Consider the following 16,917-nt stretch of genomic DNA (forward strand, 5'->3'; position numbering starts at 1 on the left):
CCAGTACAATCCTGGGCCTTCGGGGTACCAGACTGGGGAAAGAGCATGAATCTCCCAGCAGTGGGCATTGCTTCCCCAGGAAGCCAGCAGGGGGCGCTGCTTTCCCGTGTATAAGGCCCTCCTGGCAGAGAACACTCAGTACACACAGGGTGGACCCCTGGGGCTGGCTGCTTGGCAACGCCCTCCATCAAAGGCTCCACTCTGATTTCCCAGCGAAGTGGGAGTGGAGGACTCTTCTCCAGACCTGTTCATCTGCTTGGGTATACCTGGCAGTACCTTCTCAACAAAATGAGGATCCCTGATATGCTAACTGGAGGCTTCTTGGAGTTCTGTGTCATAGACTTGTGTCTATAGGACCAGACAGTGCCAACACATGTCATATACACCTGATACTGCCTCATTCTATCCTTGTCCCAAGCCCACACTGATGCCAAGTACACACAGGATGGGTGACCTTGACTTGCTTGAGGTCATAACCCTCAGATGACTCAATGGGACTCCGATTCATGAGAGCCGGTGCCCCTCTTTACCGCATGTGCAGCAATCATGAGGAGGCAGGGCTGGCTGGGAATGCCTGTGCTCTGCATAGAGTCAGCCTGCTAGGTTAGGGTGAAAGCACCAGGCAGCTGGAGTGGCCAGCTTTTCAAAAGAAGCCAGAAATCCAGGCAGAATTTCATGTGAAATTTCCCAGTATTTAGAATACTACTACAGCCAGGCATAGTGGTGCATGACTTTAATCCCTGTAGGTGGATCTCTGTCAGCTGGAGGCCAGCCTGGTCTACATAGTGAATTCCAGCATAATTAGGGTTACATTAGACACCCTGGTCAAAAAACACACATATATACACTACTGGAAGCCAGGTTGGTGGCTTATGCTTGTAATCCAGCATTTAGGAGACTGAGGCAAGAAGTTTGTTGGGAATTTGAAGAACGCAGGACTTCACAGTGAGTCCAAGTCCAGCCTCGGCTACAGAGCAAGATCCTGTCTCAGACACACAGAAAATACTATTGGACCCAGGTGTGCTGAAACCTGCTAGTAAGGTTGAGGCCAGCCTATGTTACAGAGAGATCCTGGCTCGACAACAAAACAAAAATAGAAAACCCACCACTATTTGGTTGGGGGGTGTAGCCTTGCCTAGCATGTCTGAAGTTCTGGGCTCAAACTATTCAAAAAACAAGACCATTAATATTCCAATATTGGTCAGGTCATGGCAGACCCTGTCTGATTTGGACTGCAGTAAGTGCCCCTGTGAAATGGTAATACTAAATACAAGACTTAGCAATGGAGTCAGAGAAATGCAGTATCTTGCTCCTTTAGCTCCAGGACACAAGCCATGTGGCCTGAATTCAACCCCTAAACCTACATAAAGGTGGAAGGGGAGAAGGGACTGAAGCCCATCTATGCACATTACACACACCCATGCATGTGCCATAACACACAGAAACAAAAATAAAGCTCGAGCTTCAAATACCCTTTAGAATTTTCTGTGGCAATGGAGTCCTAGATGCACTGTACAATTAACTCACTGATAGCATGGTTTATAAGCATGAACACTTGATATGTGGACTGTGGAATAAGGTGTGGAGGTTGAAACCAGGCAGGCCATCGAGAATGTTAGGTAATAGTTCTTCCACAGAATTCTCTCTCCAGCCCCAACTTTTCTCTAATTAATTTCAATGCACAACGCTGCATGTGGCCTGTGGTCAGGACAATAGAATCTCAAAGGATGGACATCTGGAAATATGGGCACTCAGCACTGCTTTCGGGGTGCCAGGTAGGATCTGCACAGGAAGGCTGCCTCCCTCTGTGGGTTCTCAAGCATCTGCCCAAAGCCCTGCAGGTCCACTTACTGAAAGTCAGGTAAGGGCCTGGGAAGCTGAGCAGGAAGACAGGTGGAGTGCCCTCCCAGAGTGACATGAGTCAGTGGAACCCTGGGCTTCTAGTTCTGCTGTTCTCTGGTACCCAAGGGATGGCTAACATGGGTTCCTACCCCACTGCTCCAGGCCAGGGAAGCCCACCCCTCCTCAGCTTCCCTAACAGACACAGGTGTAGAACACCTGGGACATGAGGGTCCCCGTACCAAGGCCAGACTGGTCCCTTGAAGTTTTCTTTACTGTGCAGTTTTATAGTCTCAAGAGTAGGGACTCCTCAGAGGATAAAGACTGGTTTCAGGCCTGGAAAGGGGACTTAGTGCCTCCACACAGGCCACAGCAGCAGGGGTCGGTTGTCAAGCCCAGGCTGCTTTTTCTGCTTACCCCCTTCTGCTTCCGAAGCCAGACCCAAAACTGATTAAAACTAAGTAAAAAAGCACTGTTTAGGGAATGATAAAATTGCTAAAATTTTCTTTTCTTCCCTCTTCTATTGTTCTGTCTCCATCTGGTGCTCCAAGGATCAGCTAAAGTCACTGGTTACTGTGGAAACCACTCCTGATTGTCCCCTACAGCCGCCTGCCTGCTCCCTGCCCAAGGGCTTCTGCTCTGGGGTGTCTAACTTCCCTTTCCCCACGATCCCCAGACACACCTGCCCGGTCAAGGGCCCTGGATCGGGCTAGGACTCATTTCCCCTCCTGCAACGCAAGGCAGTGAGGGAGAAAGGGACAAACTGCCAAACTTGCCTCAAACTCTGACTTGGCCTCAAAACATCCAAGTAAAGTGAGCAGAGAAAGTGAAGAAGGCAAAACCAAGAGAGAGGGGGGCGGGCTCTCAGCAGCCAGGGAGCAAACAGGCTGCACTGCTAGCTGGAGTGGGGGGGGAAGGGAGGGAGGGAGCAATGAAGCCCTGCTCCCAGTGCCAGCGAGCTGGGAGGGGAGGCCGCCTGCTTGCCGTCCCTTCCTCTGGCACCCCCTCCCACCTTCTGCCAGCAGGGCTTTCTCGGCCTCCCTGGCACAGAGCAGAGGGGGCTGGCTCCAGACCCTGCTCAGAGCCATTGTTTTTCTTCTCAACACCCCCAAGTTCAAGTTCATCTGGGTGTTACATCATGTCTGGTTGCTCCTGGAAACCAGACGGGTCAGACGTGACTCTGGGGAAAGGGGGTGGGAGGCTGGAGGGGCCCGAAGTTCCCTTCTCCTCCCTTCCTCACCACTAGGGAGCTCTGAAGTTTGAAGTTTGACTAAGTTGTGTGTGTGTGTGTGTGTGTGTGTGTGTGTGTGTGTGTGTGTGTTAAAGGAAAAGAAAGAAAGAAAAGACCCTTAAACCACACACAAGAAACTTCTATCCACCAACTTTCTCTGGACTGGGGCCTCAGCAGAGGCGGGGCAGGAGCCAGCAGAGGTGGCCCTGAGGCTCTGAGCAGGGGTGGATTTCCCAGGGCTGAGGAAACCCGCAAGGAAGTGAGGAAGTTTTTTTTTTTTTTAACATGTACAAAAAAAAAAAAAAAAAAAAAAAAAAAAATTGGTTGGTGTGCTTTTTCTGAAGCCCTGGCCCTCAAAAGTTAACCCTGACCTGTTTCTGAGGTGGACTCTGGGTTCTACCTGCTATTCTCACCCTTTCTGGATATAGGCACACGAGAGACATCCAAGTGTGCACATGTACACATGCATTCTCAAAGCAGTCTGGGGACCCCACACTGGAGGGCAAGTTTGGCTTGTCTCCTTTTGTGAAGTAGGGGAGGTATCAGTGGGAACTGGGGGCTTAGCAGCCTGACTTTCCTCTTAATGGGGCTTACGGGGACTTAGGGGAGGGGCCTCCAGGACAGCAGCTAGCCTTCCCCTTGATGCCAATCTCTGGGCATGCAGCCCACCAGACACTGTCCCTCCCAACCCTTGTCCAGTCCATCCAGTGCCAGGGAAACAGGGAAGGCCCAGGCTTCCTTGAGCTGGCCACGGTAGAAGAAGACCCAGGGGACAGGATTGCCTTCCTGGTCAGTGCCTCAGACTTCCCTCTGTGCTCTGGTGCAATGGGATGGCCTAGAGGACTCTAGCCTAGGGTTGCCTTTCTCAGGTCCAGGGCTGTCAGAGCTAATTATTCAATTAGCTGATTAGCCAGGGAGCCTGAGGCTGCCCAGGGAGGCTGTTCAGCTGGGCAGAAGCCTGGACATGCAACTCACTAGGAACAGCCCTCCCCAGGACACACAGCTTGAGACCCACCCCCCTCCGTCTGCCCCTCTACCTGCATGGGGACATCTCCTACCTGAGACTGCTGTGGGATGTTCAGAAAGTTGCCGTCCCGGGGTCCGATGCCGACAAACCGGTTGGCAGAGGAGGCGCCTGTCGTTGTGAATGCTGTGGGGAGCAGGGGGCGAGGAGAGAGGGAAAGACCAGGTCAGGCTATGAGGCCCACCTGGCACTGCCCATCTGGACGTCTGAGAAAGGAGAGACTAAGGTAGAGTGCTGCTGGGTAGTCTGGCAGCAGGAAGGATGAGTGAGGGGCTACAGTTTGGGAGGCCAGGCTGCAAGCCCTTCCATTCACTGACCAGGAGCACGCGCATACCCTCCTGCCTCAGCCTGTCAAGGAAGGGCCCTTGAGGCTGCAGCTGAAGTCCCTTGGGCCTAGCTCTGCCCTCTACTGAGATGATGATTAGCACTAACTTCACCAGTGGAGGCCCTGACTTCTCTACTTGTAGGCATCACAAAGGTGGGAGATAGGCAGCCTGCACCAGCCTGTCTGGGCATGGTCCTCTCATCCAGGTCACCTCTCCAGCCCCACAGCCTCACTGGGGTGGGGACTGCACCACTTACCGCCTGGGGCAGTCCCACCGGTTAACAAGTGGCTCAGAAACTCACAGGGGTTCAGTGGAGGACTGAGCCAACAGGAGGGTCACAAAGAACCCGTGGCCTGGCTGCTGGGGCAGAGGGGTGTGCTGTGGCAGACAGGCCACGGCCCATGCTACTCTCTGCTCATCAATTTATCAGGCTAGGTGACAGAGGAAGAGGTCATAACAGAGCCCCAAAGCTCAGCCACCTGGGGACAAATGAACCCAACACCCCTGAGCTCTTTTGGGGTATTCAGCTGAACCTGACAGTTGGAAAGCAGTCCCAGAGGAAAACGGAATGTCCAGTTCACCTGGGAAGCTCACTCCTGCCCTATACCAGACACATCCAGGACAAGCTCACCAGATTCTGTCTCCTCTCCAGAACTGAGCTCCAGCCTGGCTCCCTCCCCCACCCCGCCCACCTCCAGTGGCTGTGATCATGTCTAATGGCGTATGCAAATGAGGAGATGACATGGAGAGGGCAGGGAGGGGGAGAGAAGGAGAGACAGAGAGCTCAATCGGACAGGGGTGTTGACGTGGGCCACCCTCCCACCCACTGCTGCCCCTTTCCAGCTCAGAGTCCTGCCCACCCCTGTGCCAGCCCAAGACAGCGCGCCACCCGCCTCCCTTCGCCTCTCCTGTCCTTCACGTCGGGTCTAGCTGGACCTCTCCACTTAGAGTTTTCTTCTCTTCCCTTTGGCAACATTTGTCATTGGATTTAAAAGAAAAAAAAGAAAGGAAGAGTGAGAGCGGGAGGAAGAAAAAGAAAGACGAAGTAAGCCAGGGTCCAATGCCCTCCCTTCTCCTTGGACCTTACAACCTGGGAAAGGAACTGAGGGGAGAGAAGGGAGGGGACAGGCGGATAGGGAGAGGGTAGAAAGGGAGAGAGGGACAACGAGAAACCACATGGGAAACTGAGGGAAGAAGGGTTTGGAAAAGCAGCCTCCTGCATCTTCAGAGGCCCAAGGGCCAGATGGAGGTGAGGGGACAAGGCAAAAATAACATGGTGGTGGCATCACCTTGTGGTCACATTTAATTTTTTGGTGTGTGTAAGGGAACAACGAAACAACAACAACAAAAAGTTGAAAATCAAAACCAAAAACTCAAAACCAAAACCAAAAAAAAAAAAAAAAAAAAAAAAAAAAAAAACCAACAAAAAACAAAAACAAAAGCAGCAATCAGGCATGAAGATGGCATGGCTGTGCCTCCCGCCCCCCCACCCGCGCCAGCACCCCCGGCCCAGTGCCCCAAGGTACTCTCCCTCCCGCCCCCCAGGGGGGCCTGGGCCAGGGCCTGGCTGGGAGCAGTGGGCAGGGCTCATGGGGTGCTGGCTGGTGTAACTGAGGCCCAGGAGGCCATCGCCAGGGCTCAACCCTGCTCATCCGGTGGGAGGCTCTGAGGCGCTCTGGGTAGGGGCTTTGTTGGGAGGGGGCGCTCCTCTTTTTGCAGTGGAGACTGTGTAGATGGGCCAGGGATGCTGGGCGCTGTGGTTTCGGTTTCATCGTCCACTTACAAGGTGATGGAGGAGTCAAGGCGGCGCCGTCTGGGGCCGTGCTGGTGGTTTTGGAATCAGGCATAGGAAGGGGCACAGGTCTGGCCACTGGAGGCGGCGGCGGTAGCAAAAATGACCCCGGGACTTTGCCCTGGCCGCTACCGTTGGGCTGCGAACAACATAAATAGAGTGACGCATGAAGGCACATCACACACAGACACACGCTCCCCTGCGCGGCCGGCCACTTGCTCCTGATGGAAGATGCAGGAGTGGGAGGGAGGGTCCTTTCCTCTAGGCACATGATGGAGGAGGTGTAAGGCCTCTATTTGGTCTCTTGGGTGTTTCTGCCTCTTTCTGTTTTTCTCCCTCTTATGAAGTAGTGGGAGGGAAGAAGGGGGGATGTCCGACGGATGGTTCATCATTTCTTTCTCTCTCTCTCTCTCTCTCTCTCTCTTTTTTTTTTTTTTTTTTTTTTTTTTTTTTGAGACGGGGTCTTAATGTGTAGCTCTGGCTGGCTTCAAACTCACCATGTAGACCAGAACGACCTCAAAAGCACAGAGATCCACCTGCCTCTGCCTCCCAAGGGCTGGGTTTAAAGGCATAAGCCACCATACCCAGCTAATTCATCAATTCTTAAGCAAGATGTTCTAGGTACAGAAATGAACCACCTAGCAATGCATACCACCGCACCTACAACTGTTGCGCTCCTTTGGAAGACCTGTCCTCAAGGCAGGAAAGAGAAGCCAGCTCACCTCCAAGGTCTCAAAGGCACACTCCCTCCATGGGCCTGGCTGGGGCTGGCTGCCTAGCCAAGACCCACAGGCCTGCCAACATCCACCCCATGGGCATCCTAGCCCAGGAAGCCATCAGCACTGAGACGTCACCCTCCATCCATTCTATCTCCAGCAGGTCCCGTTCTCAGCCTGTGAACAGTGGGGCGCTGGCCTTTTCTATAAAAACCAGCCAGCGAGGAAAATATGCCATCGGTGGCTCCAACTTCTGTGCGGTTCTTCAAGAGTGATTCCCTGGAAAATGCACACCCTCAGGAGCCAAGGACATGCTGTCACCAAGGTTCATTCCTTCTCCTTTGTGCCTCAAACTTGCACTTCTCCGTCAGGCCTTATGCCTTATCGTGCCTGGGTCAGCTTCAATGAGTCAGAGAAAGTACACACCACAGGCTCCCCAGCCACTGGCAGGCGGGCGGGCGCAGTATCCCTTGAAAGAGCTGGAACATGCCTCCTGCTGCTTGGGAAGAAGCCCTCAATGCCCACTGCAGCTCAGGTGCAGGGAGGCCTGGCCCCAGCTCTTCTTTTCCTATGGAGCAAACTTCAGCCCTTCTGGTCACTCAGGCCCAAGTCCTACGGAGGTCTTTTTCTCTCAGGCTGTACCCAACTGGCAATCCTCCTGCCTTGACATTCTGAGTGCTGGAATTATAAGCTCCACTACACCTGGACAGTGCTCCTCTTTCTACGGGAGGACAGACCCCAGAAGCCCAACCTGCCTGCCGTCTCCTCCATCAGCCACCATTCCATCCTCACTCATTTCATTTGGCTGATGACAAAGAGCCTGCAGGGGTGGGCGTGGGGCCGCCTCTTTGCTCTGACAGTGAGTGGCTCAGCTCGTGCTCTGGGTGTCCAGCCATAGCCCAGACATTGCACCCATGCTGGGTCTGATCTTCCAGCTACTTGCAAGGCAACAGTTCTCGACTCAGGGTCACTCTGCTCCCCATCCTAGGAGACACTGCAACACCTAGAGACATTTTTGAGGCCGAGAAGATGCTATTGGCGTTAAGTGGGTAGCTACAAATCCATATCTTAGATAGCCCACAGGATGAAAGCTCATCCTCTGCTTGGAGCTAACAGTGCTGTCTCTTGGAAAGCTTTGGTGCAAAGGAAGCTTTATTTTACCCATTCGATAGCTAAATCCAGTGAGGTTGTGTGCAGGGAAGTGGTTCATGCAAAGCTACCTGCTATGCTGGCCATGGCTGGAAGACACGTCTGACCCGAGAGCCTTTAGCAGGCTCATGGACCCACTTCCTCAAGTGCAAGTTAGCTCAAATTTTTCACAAATGTTTCACTGTTTTAGAAGCTGCATGCTTCCCAAGGAGCACTCAAGGTCCTCATCGCCACACCCTATCTTTTCTGCTTAGTATTTCTCATTCTGTGCCCTTGGATGTTGAGAGCTCAGGCTGAGGACAAGGCCACAGTGCAGACTTGCTCACCAGAACTCTACATGGAGCTCTTCCCTGCACCCCCTGGCCCCCATCAAAGTCATGGAAGCCGCTGTCACCCAGGCTCCAGCATGCCAGCAGACTCATACAGCACTCAAGTCCTACAGCCCAAGTGGGACTGCACGGCCCTTCCTGTTGTCTTGTCTCCTTCCATTTTTATGTGGGTTCTAGGAATCAAATTTAGGTTATCAAACTCGTGTGGCAAGTATAATCTCAATGAAGACTGGACTTCAGATCCTCTGCCTCCACTCCCCAAATGCTGGGACTACAGGCCTGTACTGCCATGCCCGGTCGCACCTGACCTAGAGCTCTGCTTCTTCTATTCAGTAACCTTTATCCCTGATGACCTGCCAGATCTGACACACCATTCCCTTACATGGTTCCTTCTACCATTCCTGCACACAGTTGAGAAGCATCTGGCCAAACAGCTGGTGGCTGCCTGGCATCCCTATCTACAACCCAGACTGGAGTCTTTTGTGGCAGGTACCCTTTTAGAGAGAAGCTCTGGTTCTAGGCAGCATTAGGACCAAAGAGCAAGTTTCCCAGCTCTGCAGGGGTGCCACAGAGAGCAAAGCAGTGGCCTCCCCCTCATGTGTATGGCCTGTCTGGCTCCCATCCCATTTTTCCCTCAGATAGGAAATGGACCAGTCCCACAGATCACAGCCTCATGGCTTTTCTCTGAGCTCAGAACAGCTAGGACACAGCATGGAAGCCTCTGCCACCTCCAGGGCTTGTCTCCTGCAAGAGGGTCTACAAGGACAACCCCACCTGATTGGGCTAGTCACAACTTTCGTCAGGCCTGGAGCATCTAAGATTTGGCCAGGATAAAAGTCAATGTATTAAAGTATCAAAGTCTGTGGCTCTGCATTACCTTAGGAGCTGAGGCAGGGACTGGAAGGGGTCTACAGGCTGGCCCAGCACGTCACTTGCCTCTTACACATGGTGGCATTCCTGCCTCCCTGAGTCATTATTCCCACTGGGCCTACAGCTTTACTGTGTTTGTTTGGCTGTCCCTTCTCTACCCCTGAAACACTACTAACCTGGACCCTTCCTCCTGCCCTTTGTATCACCTTTGTATCTCCCTGTGACCTTCCACATAAGTGCCCCAGGCTGGGGTGGAAGGATGAAATATCAGGGTGCCCAGAAGCCCTCTGTAATGGTCTGCAACTTTTCTCTACATGGCTATTTTCCTGAAAAGGTGGTCTGTAACCTGGGATCTGTGAAGTGTTAGGAGGGTGCTCTGTTAGGCTCCAGGCCAATGGTTCCCAACGTGTGTCCTTTAGCCAGCAGTCCAGGAGAAAGACCTGGGTCTGGGTGGGCACTTGGGTTCCTGGGCACCACCTTTGCTGAAACAACCTGTAGGCCGAATCTTCTGGGTGACTCTGAGTGTAAAGTCTGAGGACTGCTGTTCTACGGCAGCTGGGGCAGGGTGGCGGTGGTGGGGTAGAACACAGCACAGCCTCAGACCCACAAGAACTCCTGCAGCAGGCTTTTCTCTCAGTTACACAGAGGAAGTCCTAAGAGGATTCCCTACTTCCCACTGTTAGCTACACGCAGCAAGGTATCTGCTTACACCTGTGTCTGCAGTCTCATGGAGTAAGTACCTGTCTTGAGAAATAACTCTAGGAAAGTGAGTGTTCCATGTTACACTTGTTAGGTCACAGGTGAGGCTCAGAACCCAGCCCGCAGAAGGCAGGGGCCAACTGATTCTTTCTTCAGGGTCCTGTGGGGATAGATGGCTTTTTGCATTGGTTCCCAGGTCCTTTTTATTTGGATTCCAAGCCTGGCTGCCTTTGAGGTGAAAAGGCAAGTTAGCATCTCTCTGGAGTCTGCTCTATCTCTGAAGTGGTAATAAGGGGTCAGTTCTACCCATAAGACAGACAGTATTTATACAGAGAGGTGGGAAGGCCACCAAGTACTAAGGAGCTAGAGAATCGGCAAGAGAAACCCTTGTGGAATAAAGTAGGGAAGAGGATGAAGACAGCAGAAGGGCAGGGATGGGTGAGCAAGCCAGAGGAAATAGGACCAGATCCAGGATGGACAGAGAACCCAGCCCAGTCATATTCCAGAACCAGCAATCACCCATTCTTCCCCAAGCACATCAAGGCTGTGTGGCTGAACAATAGGGGAATCCTGCTGCTCCCCTTGGACTCTCTCTGGTGCGGACTCTCCCACCTGCTTTCTAAGCCCTCTGAACATCCTCCCGATGACTTCTCATGGCCAGGCTACCTGTACTGGCCCAGGAATGGGAGAGTGCTGGGCTACAAAACTCTCCAGAGGTCTGGACCACCATATCCCATCTCAAGGGACCCCTAGAGCCTGAGCACATCATGCCAGCATCTCTGGCATGTTATTTTCCTGGATAATCCCTTTGCGGAGCACCCTAAGTTTGGACCAGGCCCCAGGGCTGGCTGGTGGGAAAGAACCCACAGGGAGTCCCTCTGTTCCACAGGGCTGTGGATCTGAAGGGCTTTGTTCCAGAATCATAACAGTGCAGGAGCTGTTTGGTAAGCGTCCTGGTGTAGGAATCTTCACACAGGCATCATGTGGGGCCCCCTGAAAGTGTGAGATAGATTTGATACCCGTGATTGAGAAGGAGAAGGTATCTGTTAGGTGGGGGCCAGGGATGCCTCCCACCGAGTCCAGGACAGCCTCATACCACCAAGAATAAACAGCCCGACAGTAATGAGCCAGACAAACTCAGGTCCACAATCTGTCAAATCCTTGACCTCCTAGATTTTAGAGAGGTGGAGGTCCAAGGCCTAGATTGTACAAATCATATGCTCATTCCTGCTGGGAATGAAGAGTCAACAGGAAGGGCAAGCAGCCCCTCTCCAGTCCCTAACAGACAGAAGCTAGGACAATATGCAGACCCTGGCCCCAAGCCCACTAAAATTGCTCACAAGATAGTCTATGGGCTCTGCTACTCCAACTCCATGTATGCTCCTGATTTTTGGCCCTCTCCTCATGAGCCCTTGGACAGACAGAAAGACAAATCAGACAGACGGACAGACAAATAAATGAGGCTATGAGGCCTCCTGTGCCCTCTAGACTCACCTGTCCAGTGGCCTGACCCGAGCCGTCAGAGCACACAAACTGCACAAACTCCTTCAGCGAGTCCTGCCCATGGTGGTGGTGATAGCGGATGGTTGGGTGTGTAAAATACGGGCTCGACTGCTGGATGATGGACGTGGAAGGGAAGTGCAGGGCTGATGCTGTGGCCCGGGGGCTCCCTGTGTGCACAGAAGCAGGAGACAGAAAAAGTTGTAAGGGAGCCACGTGGCAGCAGCAGGCTGAGGATCCCGAGGAAGAGGCAGAATGGACCAGAAGCACTGTGTCAGGCATGAAAACCCTCAGTCATCTCAGTAAAAAAAAAAAAAAAAAAAAATTTAAATGCAAAGAAAATAAAAAAATAAAAAAACTGGCAGACTACTACCTGAGGGCCAGCTGCTTGCTTCTATAAATAATGTCTGACTGGAGTGGGGGAAGGGGTAGCTGAGGCAGGTGGACAGCTACAAGTACAGGCTGGGTGTTATCTGTTTGAAATTGCTAGCAAGTTGTTTTTTCTGGTTTGTTTGTTTGTTGAGATGGGGTTTCTTGTCACCCAGGCTGACCTTGAGCTCCTGATCTTTTGTGTCTTTCCTAATGCTTGCAGGTGTGTGTCTGGCTGTTTTTTCCTGTTGTTTATTTTGGTTGATTTTCTTTTGTTTCTTTCAGTACTAAGGGTTGAACTTAGGGGTCTACATGTCAGTCAAGCTTTCTGCCATATTTGCTTGCCGAAGTTTTTGTTCTTTGAGACAGAATCACACAGCCTCAAATTCCTGATCCTCCTGACTCAGCTTCCTGTACGCTAGGATTTCAGGTGTTGGCCTCGTCCTAAGTTTTGCAACTGTTTTCATCTTTTAGAAATAATACATTAATATAGTACTTATCTTGAGGATTGAGTTTTTGACATTTTCCTTCTTGTACCCTTTGCAAACACCTCACTTGCCCTGCCCTAGATGTGAGCCTGCCCGAAGGACAGACAAGAGGATGCATGGCTCCAGGGACTGTGTATGGACAGCCCTGCTTGTGCAGGATGGACACCTACTGCACACACAAATCCATACGCGTAAGCGGGACCCACAGGCCTCCCTCCGTCATGTGTCGGCCCCCCCAACGTTATGCACTCAGTCCCCACCCCTGCTCTGGCCTCTTCCCCACGGTCTCCCCTCCCGTCTGTTTCCAATCAGCTCACTCTTGCTCTCTGTTTCATTAGGGGGCTGAGGAAACTTGGCTTCTCATTGGAGTTCATAAAAATGAGTACAGCAGAGTGGAGCCTGCCTCCCTCCTGCTGCCGGCACAAGGGCTGGGCTCCCCGCCCCCACCTCGTGGCCACCACACCCTGCCCCAGTGCTGGCTGTCTCTGGGCTCTAAGCCAGGAGGCCCCAAGGAGGAAGCTGGGAGGTAAACCTCCCTGTTGTGCCCTACAGAAGAGAAGAGAGGAATGGCAGACACAGACACAGGCCCGTGTGCAAACAAAAGCCAGGCCTTTACTGCCAGATGGGTGCTGAGGGGGGAAAGTAGCAAGCAAGAGGGGCCAGGTCCCCTGTGTCCCTGTCTGGCCCCACCCTCGGGAAGATCAGCATCTTCTCAGGGCCTGAAGAGATGTGCCACTTGCTCTTCCTGCCCTCCCCTTTACTTCTGGGAAAGACAGGGAAGCCCAGACAGTTTGCCCGAGGACAGACACCGGGTACCTGGACCGCTGAGCAGTGCTCTTTCCATCCCACAGGAGAGCGGTTTGGCTCAATTCTTGCTGGTGGGGGAGGTGGAGGCTGCATGCAGCTCCCAGTGAGCATGTGCAAAACATGCACCCAACACAGCCAGGGTTAGCATGTGCGAAGGAATCTAGGAGCTGAGAGGGCAAGCCTGGTTCCCAGAGGTACACTGCCCATCCCGAGCCACCCACTGCTGTGCCATGACCCCACGCAGGGGCAGGGGCAGGGGCAGGGGCAGGGAGCCCAGATCGTCGCTCAGGGTGAGTCCTGGGCACCCGCTGTACCTAGCCAGCTGCCCCTTGCTGTGGCTGCCTCCCTCAGTGTCCCTTTAAGCCCCGCCTCCATCTCTCACCTGGTCTGACTCCAGCAAGCACAGGCAGCGGGTGGTGGGTGAAAGCCATGCGTGGGGAACTGCCCTGAGAGGAGAGGGCACTGCAGAAGTCCAGCTTTCCTGACTTCTTTAGAGAAGCAGGGCCTGGGGGGAGGAAGCAGCGACACGCAGGTTTAGCTGGCTGGGGTGGGAAGCCAGCAAAGCAGCCCTCTCCTTCTCTCCCCAGCGGCACCCAGCAGCCCTTCCTCCAGCTCCAGCCCTGCTCTGCTCCTTCTGTGGCCTGACCTCAGGGGTGCAATGTGGCTATGGTCGCTTCTGAAGGAGGAAAATGAGGCCCCTGGTAAATGGAGAGAGTATGCTGGGCAAGGGTGGCAAGGAAGGCATCCTGCTCCCTGACCATTGATAAAGGAATAGAATGGGATGCAGGGCTAGAATCTAGGAAGGGATGCATGAGGAGCCCGCATGAGCCAGGTGGCAAGCCAGACAATGGAAGGGGCCAGAGGGACATGGGTGAGAGGCACAGGCGGGGGCATGGGACAAGGTGGTCTGAAATACTCTAGTCTGAGGAAGTCAGCTCTGCCTTTCTGGAGAGAGGGAAAAGGGAAAGCATAGTTAGAGGTCCTCCAGCGGATACAACATCCAAGAAGAGAACAAAGACGGGAGCCAGAGAGCTGGGAGGAGTCTGAGGACAAGCCAGCGGGCCAGGACAGCCCAGGCCACAGGTCTCAGAGAGCGGGGTTCTTTTTTACCCTGGTACCCAAAGGTGGCATCCAGCCTGAGACAAGGACACACGCACACACAAAAAACCCCTGTTTGGGCTTCGCCTCTAAGAGTCTGAGATTGTAAGCCAACGTCATCCCTGTCCAGTATGCACAGCATCCAAATAATAGGCTGGCAAGCAGGGTTCCCAGGGGCACATTCTTTTGGTGACTCTTATTTTGGTCTGACTAGGCAAGGTGGAGATGAGGCAGGCGCTGAGCTGCCATCTTCGGGGGATAAATCTTGTTGGTTCTGATGGGAATGGAGAGTTGTAGAACAGAAAACCAGAGTTTCAACCCCAGAGAGAAGGGGGGGCGTCTCCCAACGACCAGCAGAGGTGTTATCTGATGGCAGCTGCGTACCACCTGATAGCTGGCATGGTGAGGAGGGGGGAGTGCCTCACCAGCTGTGCACAGCTGTCCCTGCTGCTGCACAGAGCCTACCCAGCTGTTCCTATCCTGCAGCTGGGCTGCTTAATTGGCGATTTGTCGCAGCCCAGGGAAACAACGACAAGTTGGGGGGTAAGGGATCCTGGGGGCACAGTGCACGGCAGGGCTGCCAGAAGCAACAGAAATGGCAGGCAGTAGAGCAGACAGGGAAGGACGACTGCAGAAGCCGGGTGAGTAGGCTCTTGGGAACATGGTCAGTCACCGGCTGTCAGCAGGTTACCAAGGTCCCCTAGCAGCAGTTTTTGCAGATGTCACCTGCCCAAGGCCAGGCTCTCCTGGGATCCAGGATATAGCTATATCCAGCCTTCCAACTCCTTCCCTATCCATCTCCAGAAATCCCCCCAAGGGTGTGTATAGGCCACACTGGCCTGGGCCCTGTCTGCCACAGGGAAGCCCTGAGTAGCACCTCCAAGTCATGCTGGGGTGCCTTTCCACAAAGCGCAGTCTCCTCTGGTGCTCTAGAGAGTGCCAAGTCCATTCCCTCAGCCCAAGCCCAGGAGGTAAGTTTTGCCATCTTTGCACAGGAACCAGAGTCAAGGCCAGGGTCTGTACTGGTTCCCTCAGTTGGGTCTCTACTTGACAAGTTACCATCAGATCGGACCCTGGCTTAAACAATGAAACCCAGTCCCCAGCCCCATCTAGAGTGCCCCCAGCTCAATCGAGAGCAGGCAAGTTCTAAGCACACAGTTCAACAGCAGGTCTGCCTTTGTGAGTCCTAAGGCCTCAAGGACAGCTACCTTCTGGCCAGCAGTCTTCCCTCTGGGCTACTAGGCTGCCCACATCATCAGCCTGTACTGGAACAGCCCATGGCTAGTTCAACAGGAAGCCAGCTCAGAGAGGCCCGGGAAGGTCTGGGCTGCTTCCTTTGGGCTCTCAGACTCTCTGCTCTTTGCTAGCTTTCCAAGACAGCTCTGCCCTTCCACCCTGAGTTCTGAGTCTCTTTGTAAAGCTGGGCTCCAAGGCCAGGAGGGTTAGCCACCTCAAATCTGTCTTTCTGAGAGCATCTGGCAATGTCTGGGGACATTTATAGTCCTCTAAATAGGGTGGCCGGAAGCTGTGATGCAGCCTGCAATCCCAACACTCAGAAGGTGGGGTAAAGGCAGGTGGAGTTTGAAGCCAGCCTGGCTATTACATAGCTAGGCCCTGTCTCAGAACAAAACAACGGACTAAAGAAGGGGTAGATGTTTGCTACTGGCATCTAGTGGTGGAGTCAGGAATACTGCTGAATACCTTCTAATACCAGGACAACCCCTGCCCCAGAAAGCCAAGAGGCCTCAAATAACAACCCTGGGCCCAGGTGGAAAAGTGGTTTAATCCAGGGAACCACAAGGCTGGGCAGGTCTCTAGAAGTAAAGGGTCTATGAAAAAGAGGCCATACCTTTAATAAATGGCACTATAGGCTTGGTAGCCATCTGCTCTACCCACCATGCCCACAAACTAGCTACCAACTTGGAAAACTCAGCTCTTCACCTCACTCCCCTCCTTCAGCATCATCTGCCCCCTTAAGATCAAGAGTGTGTAAGAGCCACCTGACAAAAAAGACCTGACAAATTGTGATGGCCACCTCCATACCTGCATCCACGTCATTGGGCCATCCACTAGACTGGCTGCTGCCGGCTGCTGGGGAGCGGCCTGTCCCAGGATAGAACACATCATCAACTGGGCTCTCCATCTCGCTGTCATCGATGGACTTGGGGCGCTTGGTGGTGCTGAGGAAGAAGGGAGGCAAGTGTGTCAAAGTCCAAGCAGCCACCAGGAACTGAGGCCCAGGTATTGCACTGCTGGTGAGTGCCAGCTCACAGAAGCACTCCAGTTCCTGGAGTAGAACATCTCCAGACCTGCTCTCCTTCAGGTTACTAGATCACTGAGGGCCCATCAAAGAACAGGCAAAACCTTTATCTGCCTTCTATGACCCAGCCACTATTTCCTATCAGCTCAGTTGTATCATTAAAATTTGGTCATTAAAAAGTGTTGTAAGCCAACAGTGGTGGCTCACATCTGTAACCCTAGTTCCCAGAAGGCTGACACAGGAGGATTGCAGTGAAGTCCAGATCAGCTAGTTGAACTTGTCTTAAAAAACCAAAAATAAAGAGAGACCCTGTCTTGATAAACCAAACAAACAACTTAAATTCAAAAGGAAAAGCTACATGGTAAACAAAAATGTTCCAGTTAAAAAACGAAGACTCAGTTGGGCAGTGGTGGTACATGC

At 53.0% G+C, this 16,917-nt stretch overlaps 1 protein-coding gene across 7 annotated transcripts in view; it reads right to left on the reverse strand.

Annotated features, from left to right (window-relative positions):
- Window positions 1-16,917, reverse strand: part of Nfix (nuclear factor I X) — an 89,488-nt gene that overhangs the window by 750 nt on the left and 71,821 nt on the right. For 3 of the 7 annotated variants that reach the window (XM_051194972.1, XM_051194974.1, XM_051194973.1), the window contains exons 6-10: window positions 16,281-16,417; window positions 13,522-13,644; window positions 11,470-11,645; window positions 6,204-6,351; window positions 4,129-4,220 (exon numbers count right to left, since the gene is read on the reverse strand). In XM_051194972.1, coding sequence (XP_051050929.1) covers window positions 4,129-4,220; window positions 6,204-6,351; window positions 11,470-11,645; window positions 13,522-13,644; window positions 16,281-16,417 — 676 coding nt within the window. The remainder of the gene's footprint in view (window positions 1-4,128; window positions 4,221-6,203; window positions 6,352-11,469; window positions 11,646-13,521; window positions 13,645-16,280; window positions 16,418-16,917) is intronic. The other 4 variants (XM_051194976.1, XM_051194978.1, XM_051194975.1 and 1 more) reach the window with 3 other exon arrangements.

Source organism: Phodopus roborovskii, unplaced genomic scaffold, assembly GCF_943737965.1.
Source record: "Phodopus roborovskii unplaced genomic scaffold, PHOROB, whole genome shotgun sequence".
Classification (NCBI taxonomy): Eukaryota; Metazoa; Chordata; class Mammalia; order Rodentia; family Cricetidae; genus Phodopus; species Phodopus roborovskii.